This window comes from Phocoena sinus, chromosome 8, assembly GCF_008692025.1.
Source record: "Phocoena sinus isolate mPhoSin1 chromosome 8, mPhoSin1.pri, whole genome shotgun sequence".
NCBI lineage: Eukaryota > Metazoa > Chordata > Mammalia > Artiodactyla > Phocoenidae > Phocoena > Phocoena sinus.
In genome coordinates, this window is record NC_045770.1 from 68,134,450 (window position 1) to 68,147,158 (window position 12,709).

Here is a 12,709-nt window from a genome sequence, read left to right on the forward strand (position 1 = left end):
CAATATGAATGTATTTAATACCATGGGCTGCACACGTAAAAATGGCTAAGATGGTAAATTTTATGTTATGTGTGTTTTACCACAATAAAAAATTATTTAAGTAAAAAAAAAAGACTCAAAAGACTGCTAATGAATAGTTCATGTCAGCTCTCTAAGCAATAGCTATTAGTACTATATTGTATTATTCTAATTAATATCAGACATTAACAATAACAATATTTATTACTGGTAGAAGATTCAATCTTCATCCCAGTTTACCCTTCCCCCTCCCTGTGTCCTTAAGTCCATTCTCTAGAGTGGCACCGACATATATATACTACTAAATGTAAAATAGATAACTAGTGGGAAGCAGCCGTAGCACAGGGAGATCAGCTCCGTGCTTTGTGACCACCTAGAGGGGTGGGATTGGGGACTGGGAGGGAGACTCGAGGGAGGGGATATGGGGATGTAAGTATACGCATAGCTAATTCACTTTGTTATATAGCAGAAACTAACACAACGATGTAAAGCAATTATACTCCAATAAAGATATTTAAAAAAAAAAAAAAAGATTCAATCTTTGTCCCAGTCATGCTCCACATCAATTTCTGGGATGAGGATTTTCTAGCAGACCTATATAGAGTCTACTGACTTGAGGATGTAAATCTGTGTGACAGAGTAAGAATCCAAAATTATGCATATGGGCAGGAATGGTGGACTAAATAATATTAGCTATCATTTATTAAACATCTGATACATGCCAGATAATACACTAAAGGCTTTTCATAGGTAACCTCTTGTCCTCTGAGTAGCTCTGCAATGTAAGTCTTTTTTTTTTTTTTTTTTTTTTTGCGGTACGCGGGCCTCTCACTGTTTTGGTCTCTCCCGTTGCGGAGCACAGGCTCCGGACACGCAGGCTTAGCGGCCATGGCTCACCGGCCCAGCCGCTCTGTGGCATGTGGGATCCTCCCGGACCGGGGCACGAACCCGTCTCCCCAGAATCGGCAGGCGGACTCTCAACCACTGCGCCACCAGGGAAGCCCTGCAATGTAGGTCTTCTTATCATCCTTATTTTACAAATGAAAAGAACCAAGTGTTCAAGAAGTTGAGTCACTTGCCTAATATCACACAGCTGGAAGTGAAAGAACTAGAGTCTTACCCAGGCATATTTACCTTCAGAACCTCTTCTATTTTCCCTATGCCATTCTGCTTTTCCACACCAGTAAATGTAAACAAGGACTGTATTTCAGGTCCAAGCACAAGATAAGGAATGAAGCAGGTTGGGGGAGGGAGCAGGTAAGAAAGGATTTGGAGATTTGGGTTGGCTGAAAGACCTATGTGGATGTCTTCAACTTACTTGGAAATGCACCAAACAAATAAGAAACACTAATGGAATGGTAGAGTGATAGATGGATTTGTGATAAAGCAAGTGTAGTAAAATGTTCATTGTGGAATCTAGTAGTGGATATATGGGTGTTAATTGTAAAGTTCTTTCAACTATTTTTTGTATGTTTGAAAATTTTCCTAATAAAATGAGGGGAAAAGTCAATGTAAATTGATAGCATGATGTGGCCATGTTTAGATGGGGAGAATATAGATTCTTCTTGGGTAACACAGCCATACCTTAAATCCTGTTTTCAGTTTGGGTGCTAGCCTTTCTCATGGTTTGTGACAAGCTGTAATGTGCCCTCGGGAGAGAGAATAGGAGGATGAGGGGTTCAGAAACCATGTCTAACCTGGAAAAGAGAAGAAAAGAGTACAACATTATAGTTTTCAGAAAATACTTTAAAAGCTATGTATTAGTTATCAGTTGATGTGTAACAAATTGTACCAAAACTCAGTGTCTTAAAACAGTATTTATTATCTTATGGTTTCTGTAGGTTGGAAATTCACAAGTTGCTTAACTGGGTAGCTCTATCTTGGGGTCTCTTGTGAGGTAGCAGGCAGAATATCAGTAGGGGCTGCAGTCATCTAAAGGCTTGACTGTGGCTGGAGAATTCACTTCCAAGACAGCTCACTCACAGGGCAGGAGGTTTCAGTTCCTGTTTATGTAGGTCTCTCCATAGGCTTGCACGAGTGTCCTCATGACATGGCAGCTAACATCCTCCAGAATGAGCTATTAAGAGAGCAAGGACAAAGTCACAGTGCCTTTCATGACCTCATTTCTGAAACCACATACCATAACTTCCGTATTATTATAGTCATTAGAAGTGGGTCACTGGGTCTGGCTCACCCTCAAAGGGAGGGAAATTAAACTCTCCCTCCTGAAGAAAAATATCAAAAATGTGGACATATTTAAAACTCACCATAGTCTGCTTCTTGTAAGAGACTTAGGCTTGTTCTAGAAGGACCCTAGGGAAGTAGTTCTTATTTCAATAAAAAGAAAATTTTCCTAATAATTAGAGTTGCCTAAAAGAATGGGAAGGGCTTTTTCTTCACTTGAGAGATCCAAAAAGAATTTGAACAATTAACTGGAAATGTGACATTCATTCTGTTATTCAACAAATATCTGTAGAGCATTTACTATGAGTCACGCTCTGTGGAAGAGCTGTAGATGCAATCGTGGGCAGGACAGAGATGGTGCCTGCGCTCATGAAATTTACACTGTGCTAAGAGACTCAACAAGTACATCAGATAGTTACAGGTTGTGATGAGTGTTATGAAGGCAAAAAATAAATAGGCTACTGTAATATCAACTAAGGTTCCCGGGAGATACTTTGTTTTATAGAGTTCACAAAAGAGAAATGTTTGAACGAGATAATCCTATAGATTCCTTCCAGTATGGTGGTGGTCACTCATACATTCCTTCATCCATTTTTTAATTCATTCAACAGATACTATGTGCCAGGCACTGGGCAAGTTACTAGGGATACAAAGCAAACAACTTCTGCCTTTTAAGGACCCCTGGGGTCTTGTGAGAGATAACAAGATGTATACATTAATGATGATCCCATGTGATAGGTGCTACAGGGGTTATGCACATGGAGCCTGAGGCACACAGGAGAGAGAACCCTTCCTGGGGTGTTGGTGAAGGCTTCTTGGAGATACCATTGGAGCTGGGCTTTTACAGATGGGGAAGGGGACTGACAGCACAAGAATCTTTCTAAAAGGTCAGCATCCCAGATGCCAGGACTTATTAAGAAGAATGAAGGAACAGAAACGAAAGTGAAATGTAAGTTTCATGAGTTAATGGAGCTTGATGAATGAACGCACTCTGTATTCTGGCTCTTGTACCACAGTATTAAATGCACTGGGCTGACAACGAAAACTCATTTCACATTTGAAACTTCTCAGGAGAAACTCCGATACTACAGGCTCATCACAATTCTGCTCTTGTCACAGCAGCTTCCCCCGTGATTCCCTGCCACAAACCTTCTGCTCCAGACGAGGTAGCCCCCTCATTACTCCGCCGCTGTTCCATGCTCTTACAGTCAGTGCTACTCAGGGTGCCTTTCTCCCTCCTCTCTACAAATCTGACCCCTCCGTCAGGTCTCACTGTTTCCCTGAAACTTTTGGACCCCCTCAAGCCTGTGGGAATTTCTCCCACTGGGCAAGGAACACAGAGACCATTTGTCTTGGTTCTTAACTGGCCCTGAAATGTCTCTGGTAGATCTTCATGGGCTCTCAAATAGATTGTGACCTTGGGCAAGCTAGTCGCCTAATCTCTCTGTGCCTCAGTTTACTCATCTGCAAAATGGGGGTAATAAAATTATCCAGGTTGTTATGAGGATTACATGAGTCTATACATGTGAAGCATTTAGATCGCCACTCCCTGGCTCATAGTAATTATGTTACGACTGTCTGCTGTGATTATTACGGCCCTTTAGAGGTAAGAGGCGTGCCCTCCTGTCCTTCAGGGACTCAATAAAGGCCTCAGAATTGTCAGTGTCGCCACAATCTGATAAATGAATAAAATGTATTTTATTCTTACTCCCTCTTAATGCTCAGACCAACAGAATTGGTTCCAGTTTTCTAAGAGAAATAATTTGGGAGCTGAATTAATGTTCTGGGACTTTTTTTTTTTTTTTTTTTTTTTTTTACAGGTCCTAGCTCTTTGGGTTGTGTATATGAAGTAACAGTTGGATGCAGCTTATTTAAAGCCACAGCACAATCCGTAAACCTGACACTTCAGCAATTATATTTTCCAGATTGGGAGAGGTGCAAAACTTGGGCCACACATAATTGGAAGGAAAGAAGGCCTTTTTTTATTTGCAGCACATTGGAAACATACCCACAATTGAATGTATATCATCTCACACCATCGCCCATGGCTTCTCTTCTTGAGTTCATTATCTCAGGAAGTTATACCACCAGTGATACCCCTCACCCCCATGGCTCATGTGAGAGCGCTCAAAGTCATCGTTGACTCCCTTCTCCCCTCCACATCCCCGTGCATGGAGCCCTATTCACCCTACTTCTTCAACAACACTCCAGGTCATTCCTTCCTCTTGAGCCTTTAGTGCATGGCCCTCCTCTGGACTGCTGTTAAAGCCTTTTAGCATATATCCCTGCCCCCAGACTCTCACTGACAGTTCATCTTTATATGGTGCCACTGAAAAGGTCATTCTATCACCTCAAGGACACATCCTGCCTTTTCACATCTCTCTGCCTTTGTACTAGCTATTCCCCCGCTAGAATACCTATTCCCCTTTTCCAATTGGCAAGTTCTTATCTATCTTTCAAGAAGGTGTTGAGTGCCTTTTCAAATGTTACCTTTTCCTGGGCCCTCACCCAAGCAGAATTAGTTACTCTGCTCTGTGCTTTCATTAATACTATCTGATTTTTCAACTTACAAATATCTGCTTTATCGCGCTCTGCAGCTTTTTGAAGGCAGGAATTATATCTTCTCTCTGTAAAACTTTCCTCCCAGTTTATCAATAAATGTTTGTTGAATGAAAGGATTGAATATCACAAAAATTCATTAAATACATAGTTCCTTCAGACACTGTATTCTAAACACAGTGGAAAAACTCAGTGACTCTTTTTCAAAGAAAAAAACAATCTAGTCTATAATAGGCCCAAGGAGGTGACCTTAAGAGTGCCTGGAGAGTGCCTTACTGAATATTACTGCGTTTTCAGTTTACTGTCACTGGGTGGCAGTAGTGTGCCATGGTCATGTGGTGAAGTTCCAGAACTTCATCAAAAAGGTGGCTTCGTTCGGTCGGGGTTGCTAGATTAATAGCAAGCAAACCACAGGGGAAATGTGGGCCGTGTCCACATTCTGGACATGGCTGGATTTGCAAGAGCTTGTTCTTGGGAGCTGCCCATATCTGTACCTGGCATAGGCTGTATGGCATTCAGACACGATGCTCTCTCTAATCTATAAACCCAAAGCAGGGAGACTGAGACATCTCCAGTCTGGGACCAGGTCTACATCTTAGAAGATGGTCCCACTGCTCAATTCTCCTTCACTACTTTCAGTGGTGAGCTTCCTTTCAGCTGTGCAATGACAGGGACCATATGGATGGCTTTTGTCTATTTCAGTTCACACAGTGTCTATGACGATTAAGAGGTCTTAGGTGACCTCTGTTGGAGCAGTTTCAATAAAGACTTGTTAACTGTTCCCAAGGTTTACTGCAAGGAAAAACGAACGGAAACTGAGGGGGCAGAGACAACAAGGGAGAACAACTCTTTCAAAAGTCTGCCTCTGAAGCATAGTGAGAGAACAGCTGGAGAGGGCGAGGAGGGAGGGGAAAGGTCCAGTGTCATGCCCAGTGCCACCTCAATCCCAGTCCCCCACTCCTGCTCCCATCCCCAGGATGGGGGAGACTCCCCAGGTCTGCAGGCTGAGGACGCGGACAGGAAGGGAAACTGGACTACATAAGAGCAGGAGAGGGCTTCCCTGGTGGCGCAGTGTTTGAGAGTCCGCCTGCCGATGCAGGGGATACGGGTTCGTGCCCCAGTCTGGGAAGATCCCACATGCTGCGGAGCGGCTAGACACGTGAGCCATGGCCGCTGTGGCCTGCGCGTCCGGAGCCTGTGCTCCGCAACGGGAGAGGCCACAGCGGTGAGAGGCCCAAATACTGCAAAAAAAAATAAATAAAAAAATAAATTAAAAAATTTAAAAAGAGTAGAGTTCTTGAGTTTGTAGTAATGACAGTTGGCAGTTACCAGGTTTTCTGCAGCAGAAATCAGAAGTCGGGGATAGTTCCCTCCTTCCTGCTTAGTTGATCTAGGGTTGGGGGTGAGTTAGAGAGGACGGTAGCAAAATAAAAGAGGCGACCTAATGAAGCGTGTTCGTGAGGATATGGTTCAAATGGTTAAGCATAGTGTCCCAAACTGGGTGGGGAAGGAACTGACAAGATGGGCTGGGAAAATCCGAACCGACTGAGCAATTGCAGGTCTCAGTGACACAGGGGTCAATGCAAGGGAGTGAGGCGGTGGGATGGCTGGGAGTGGAATGAGAGAGGACCATTGGGAGCCAGTATTTCCAAAGCTGAGGATGGTTTCTGCAGGGAGGGCTGCTGATATGGAAGGACCCAAGCTGTCTGGAATAGAGGAGGTTAGAGGGATGGCTGAGTATCAGTACAGATTCTCTAGTCTCCCAAGACTGCAGCGTGAGTTAGGATGGGCAGGAAGCCAGTGAGCACTTGCAGAGTTCTTTTGTGGCTGCAGGGAGTGATGTGAGGTTATAGATGAAGGAAGTAGGATGAGGGAAGATGAAGGAGTGTAAATTGGATGCCGTGAGCTTTCAGGTAAGAGGGACTTTTGAAGGCTATTCTAGGATGCTGATCTGGATGAGGCAGTGTAAAATAGGTAGAGAAATGCTCCAGAGAGTAGAGGGAAGGGTAAAACTGAATGGAGACCAAAGGACTGGAGAGATGAGGTGAATGGAGGAACTCATACCTTGGGTGGAGTTGTAGGATGGACCCAATCAGCTTCAGAATTCCAAAGGTAGTGTGATTATATATGATTTGGCCAATGCCTAGAATATAACAGGTGCTGGATAATATCTCTTCACTTAATTAATGTCTTTTGCTTTTAGAATTCTTAAAAATTGTACTTTTATATTCACCTTCCATAACTTAGTCTCAGAGCTTACTGGGTCCCTGGTGGACAGCTTCCAGGCAGATCACAGATAGATTGTTCAGTGCAGTTCGACTTCATTCATTGTCCATCTGCTTTCTTTTTCTAAAAACCCCTTCCCATAAAACTTCTCAGTACAATTCTATGAGTTATGGAAACAAAGACATAACATTTCTGGATTCTTGTTCTAAATTAATAAAATAAGAGTAACAACGCTAACTAGTTTTTTTTGGTGAATCACTGAAGTTTACAAATTGTTATCTCAATTACTTGTTTATTTCTCAAACCCCCAGGAGAGAGGCAGGATGGGTATTGCTGTTCCCAATTTTGTACATAACACTTTAGACAGGACCTGTGAGCTCCCAAGACATCTCAGCTCACAGCCAAAAAAGTGGGAAAGCCAGACGGAAGCCTTGCATCTCAAGTCTGAATTATAAGCTGCGGTTTCCTAAACTGTAGTTTGAATTTGTTCAAAGTGCAGATTCAATAGGTCTTGGATGGGGGTTTTGGAATTTGCATTTGAGGCAAACATCTGATGCTTGTGTTTCAAAGATCATACTCAAAAACAATAATCTAGAAACTTCTTTTTTCCCTTCTCTCTTAAAAGAACAACAAAAACAACCACCAAAAAAAAAAAAAGAGGCTGATCTCACCTCTTACCAATCAAAGGAATTTTTTTTTTCTTAGAGAAGTGGAGCCCCCAGCTCTTCTCTTCTGTGACCTACCCACACACACTGATAAAGTTAATTATCTGCCCTGGCTAAATGACTTTCCCTAGCAACACCCTAGCAACTAACATTAGCTCTGCCTTAGGCTACAAAACTGGAAAGAGATTTCTTGAAGTCCGGTGTATTTTACAACAAAACAAAACATCTGAACAGGAGGTTAAACAAAGTAAACTGGATTCATTACTAAGGAGATGAGACACAGACATACAAGACAGTTCACGACAATCCACAAACACAATAGTCAAAATAAGAAACTTTCTTCTCACAAGTTCTACTGAAGTCCAGAGGAGAGACTGCAAGATCTCATCCCACGGAGGAGAAGAGAATTTAAATGGGCAGAAGGAGGGAGGACATCCTAGGTGATGGGAAAGCTGTAAGCAAAGGTGCCAAGTCAAGTATGAAAGTGCGGGACACAGGGAACCCAGCTGGGAAGCACTGGGAGCTCAGTCTGGGATCTATGACCAGATCATGGAGGGCCTTGAAGGTTACTGGAAGAACTTGGGTTGCATCAGAGGGTCCTGGGAGGCTGTTAAAGACGTTTTATTCATAGAACAGATACTTATGGAGCCAGGCACCATGATATGCATGGAGGATACAGTGGTGATCCCCAGAGACAGTCCCTCCCCTTATGGAGCTTGGAATCTAGTGATGGAGACAGACACTGAACAAATACAAAATGTAAAGACATAAAAGTGAATAGGTAATTATAAATCTTGAGAATATTAAGAGAAAGATATCAAGTTCCAGGAGAGCATATAAAGAGAGGCAGGACCTATTCTTGGAAATCAGGAAGGACTTCTCTGGGGAAGCAGTTTTGCACTGAGATCTGAAGGGTGCATAGGGAGTTGGCTGGGAGAGGGTGGGGGTTGGCAGAGACGAAAGCACTGGATTCCAGGCAGAGACAACCGCACAGGCAAAAGTTCACAAAATGGAAAAGCCATGGTGGCCGGAGCCCATGAGAAAAGGGGTACATGGTCTTCAAAGGCGGATTAAACAGGACCTCAGAGGCCATGTTAAAGATTCTTTGTTCTGAGAGCTCTGAAAAGCCACTGAAAAAGGATTTTAACCTCGGGATTGACATTCAAATCTGCATTTTAAAAAGGATCACTCAGTCTTCAGCTCAGAAGATGGATTGGAGGGAGAGTAAGAGTAGATGTGCGCAGCCCAATTAGGAGGCTGAGAGATGATGACAACTCAGACTGATGTGGTGGCAGAGGAGTTGGGGAGAAGTGAACAGATTCAAGGAGTTGGAAGCTAGTGATTTCGTGATGGATTGGATGTGTGGAGAGAAAGCAGCATTCTGATGTGACAGTAGAGCTGGGTTAGGGAAGTTTAACTCCGGTAGTGGGATTACAGATCCATGGGCTGCTTAGAGTCTGCTGTCATGGCCCAGATGATGGGATCACCACTGCGTAGAGGGAAGAACCCTATTTTAGTGTTGGTGAGGACTGTTTTGAATCCTGGTTCTTTTTCCCCTTACTAGCTGTGGCACCCAGACAGGTAAATTTTATAGGTTCCTTATCTGGAAAATAGCAGAGAGGAGGGGGCCTCCTACATCACATGGTTTTCCTGTCAATGTTGAATGAGAAATTAACTATTATGTCCCTCCCTGCTGTGTTCTGCCCACCTCCCTGTTAGATTTGAATACGCTGATTTAGATGAAAAGACTTTCAAGAACACATAATTGAGCTATTGGATGTAAAATAAGCTCCGTGAAGACAGGAGCCACATTTTATTTATCTCTAGTTTCCTGTCCTCTGAGATAAGATCGGGTACACTCTCATGAACAACTTAGTTTGTAGCATATATATCACCGTTATGATTGGAAAAGATTCGTGTTAACTATGTATTTAATATTTGCCTCTGCCCCAGATTGTAAGATCCACTAAGGCAAGTAATTTATTTGTCAGTGTCCCAGTGCTGAGCACATGGAGGGCATTGGACATGAATGAATGAATGAATGAATGTTTGTTCCCTCTGGTACCCACTACCCAGCACAGACTTGGCCCCAAATCTATACTCAAGGAAAGCTTGCTGGATGCATGGGACTGTGCACCATGGAGTCTATGTGAGCCCTGAGCCAGTCCGGTCATACTGGAGATAATTCACTCAGGACGCAGAGGTGAATCTCTCTGAATATCACCTCCATAAAGGAAGGCTGGTAGCTGGAGCAGGTGCCGCTGACTGTCGAGGAGGCCAAGAAAATAGCATAATTGCCTTCTGCAAAGGGGCACTGTCAGAGGACCTCTGAGAGAAGGCGCCCAGTTAATAGTGGCAGTGAGACTCCCAGCACAAGGACTGAGGGCAGGCGAGGAGGAATGGAGGCTTCCTTTGCAGATGGCTCCTCTGGGCTGTTTGTTCCTGACGTCAAAGGAAAGCAAAGGAGATTGCTTTTTAAATGCAGGCTCTTGAAGCGTGTTGACAGTCCAGGGGAAGGAGGGGGTGCAGTAACCAAAGCTTCTGAGAGCACTTGGGATGCTTGTGTACACTGAGGGGAGGCAGAGGCATTAAGGCATCCCCAGAGTGGGCTTGGTCTCCGTTACTGTGCTACCCAGGGCCAGCCCAGACCCACCCATTGAGCTTGGGGTGGGTGTGGGGAGACACCGGAGACCAGGCCCAGTATTTTACATGGGTCATTTCATTTAACTCTAGCATCCTCTAGAGGAAGGGTGTATTAGCCCAGAGGCACACATGCACCCTTTCTGAGCATGAAACTGAAGCTTGGAGAGCTTAAATAACCTGCCCAAGTCTCACAGTGGGTGAGCGACAGGACTAATGTTTGATTCCAGTCGGTGCCCAGGGGAACAGTGGGAGAGATTCCTGCACCTGGCCTTCTCCTGTCTAGCTTTGGGGTTGAGCCTGAGGCTCTGCCCAGTGAGCCCTTAGGTTCATCTCCTTTCCAAACATCTGTCACTGGGGACTGGGAACCTGAACTAAAATCTAAGCCAAGAAAACACAGGCTTTTCTCTGAAACTTTCAAAACCCCTTTCCAGGGCTCTATGAGGACTCCCATGGGCTTTAGGCACTTTTGTCTCCGTGGGCTCCTCCCTTCATAAAACAACAGTAAACATTATATTTTCTGACTCTGTAGGTATAAAGACAAATATATTAACAAATATTATATAGTGAAATATTTTATTGGACCTAAAGTTTTTTTTTTTTCTTCTGATTTTAAAGGAAACATTTTCAGGAATCTCCAAAGGTATTACAGGCCATAGCACTGTGCCTACTGGGTCCAATGGATGAATCATTCTGTTCCTTTCCATCCTCCAGTCTGACCTGTTCCAGGTCAGAGAAGGGCAATAGAGTCAGATAGCCATGGCATCTGACCCTGCCTTAACTGGCCGAAAGCCTCAGTTTGCTCATCTATAAAATGAGTGAAAGTAATGTCACGTTTATTGTGTGAAGCGAGAGTGGAAAATGTGAGCAGATATAGTAAGTAAACCGCCCAGAATATTGCCAGACACAGAGTAGGTGTGCAGCGAAAGTTCTCAGTCTTTCCCTCCTTGGAGCACCCTTCTCCACAGGGTCCAGGGGGTTGGGGCAGCAGCCTCCTTGGTGGTGGGACAGAGTCCGCAGTGTCCCCGTACCCTATGATTTCCTCGCCAGACCCTGGGAATCCAGCGTCGCAAAATAAACACGGCCCCGCCGCTAATCGCCAGCGCGGAAACAAAACAGCGCTGCGCTCGGGGATCTGGGCAAAATCAGCCCTCCCTCTTCCTCCTCCTCCTCCTCCTCCTCCTCCTCCTCCTCCTCCTCCTCCTCCTCCTCCGCCGCCCTCCCTTCCTCGCGCTGCTCGGCTTGCTCGGCTTGCTCGGCTCAGCTCAGCTCAGCGCAGCGCAGCTCGGCAGCCGCCAAGCCGAGGCGGCAAGGTCTCCCGCTCGCCAGCGCCGGCTCCGAGCTCCGCTCCCCGCCCGGGCTCTGCCCGGTCGCGCTTCCGCGGGGACCACTTCGAGCAGGAGTCGCGTGGCGAGCCGGCGGCGAGGCACAAAGTTGGGGGCCCGCGAGGATGAGGCTATCCGCGGCGTCCCTGAGACTGAGCCGGAGTCCAGCGCTGCTGGCCCTGGCGCTGCCTCTGGCCGCGGCGCTGGCCTTCTCCGACGAGACCCTGGACAAAGTGCCCAAGTCGGAGGGCTACTGCAGCCGCATCCTGCGCGTCCAGGGCACGCGGCGCGAGGGCTACACCGAGTTCAGCCTCCGTGTGGAGGGCGACCCTGACTTCTACAAGCCGGGAACCAGCTACCGCGGTAAGTGGCCCTGCGTGGCGTTGAGGGCGCGGGACCCGGCCCCCGGAGGGCGCCGACCGCGCGGTGCGGGAGGAGGGCGCACGGTTCTCAGGCGCACAGTGCGGGCGCAGCCCGGTAAGGGCCCTTCTGTCCTGGATGCCCTCAGCCCTTTTAGACCCGAGCCAGTGTCCGGGGCCGTCGCGGGCCACAGCCAGGAGATGCAGCCCCCACGTCTGACGCGCGGTTCCCGGGCATGGGCTGTAGCGGAGCGACGCGCCACTCTGGCCTGGCTGGGAGGGAACCTGGCTTCTTCCCCCGCCGGCTCCAGGAGAGAAGTGGAGACTCGCCTTTCTCCAGATCCGTCTCTGGAGTGGAGCGGACCCTGGCTTCTCTTAGTCGGGTCCCAGGCAAGGTGGTGACTCCGGCTTTCCCTACTCCCATCCCTGAAAGAAAGGAAACCAGCTTCTCACTGACCGGTCCCCAGTGGGATGGTCACTCCAGCTTCCCCGGACAGATCCCTACAGGAGAAGGGACTTCGGCTTCTACCTTAGCTGGTCCCAGGGCACGAGGAGGAGGGGAGAGGAGCCAGCTGCTTTTCGGAAGGGTCCCTGAAAAGAACTCCAAATTATTCTCCGATGGTTCCAGGCGAGGGAGAAGACCCTGGATTTCTAGGACAGGCTCCCAGTGGACAGGGAGCTCTAGGTAGTTTTGGACAGGGAAAGGGAATCCGATGAAGACGGAAGGGAAGCC

The 12,709-nt window shown here is 46.4% G+C and overlaps 1 protein-coding gene across 1 annotated transcript in view; it reads left to right on the forward strand.

Moving 5' to 3' along the window:
* The first annotated feature begins 11,504 nt into the window (after positions 1 to 11,504).
* Positions 11,505 to 12,709, forward strand: part of SPON1 (spondin 1) — a 274,397-nt gene continuing 273,192 nt past the window's right edge. The window contains exon 1 of the mRNA XM_032639045.1: positions 11,505 to 11,980. Coding sequence (XP_032494936.1) covers positions 11,743 to 11,980 — 238 coding nt within the window. The 5' untranslated portion in view covers positions 11,505 to 11,742. The remainder of the gene's footprint in view (positions 11,981 to 12,709) is intronic.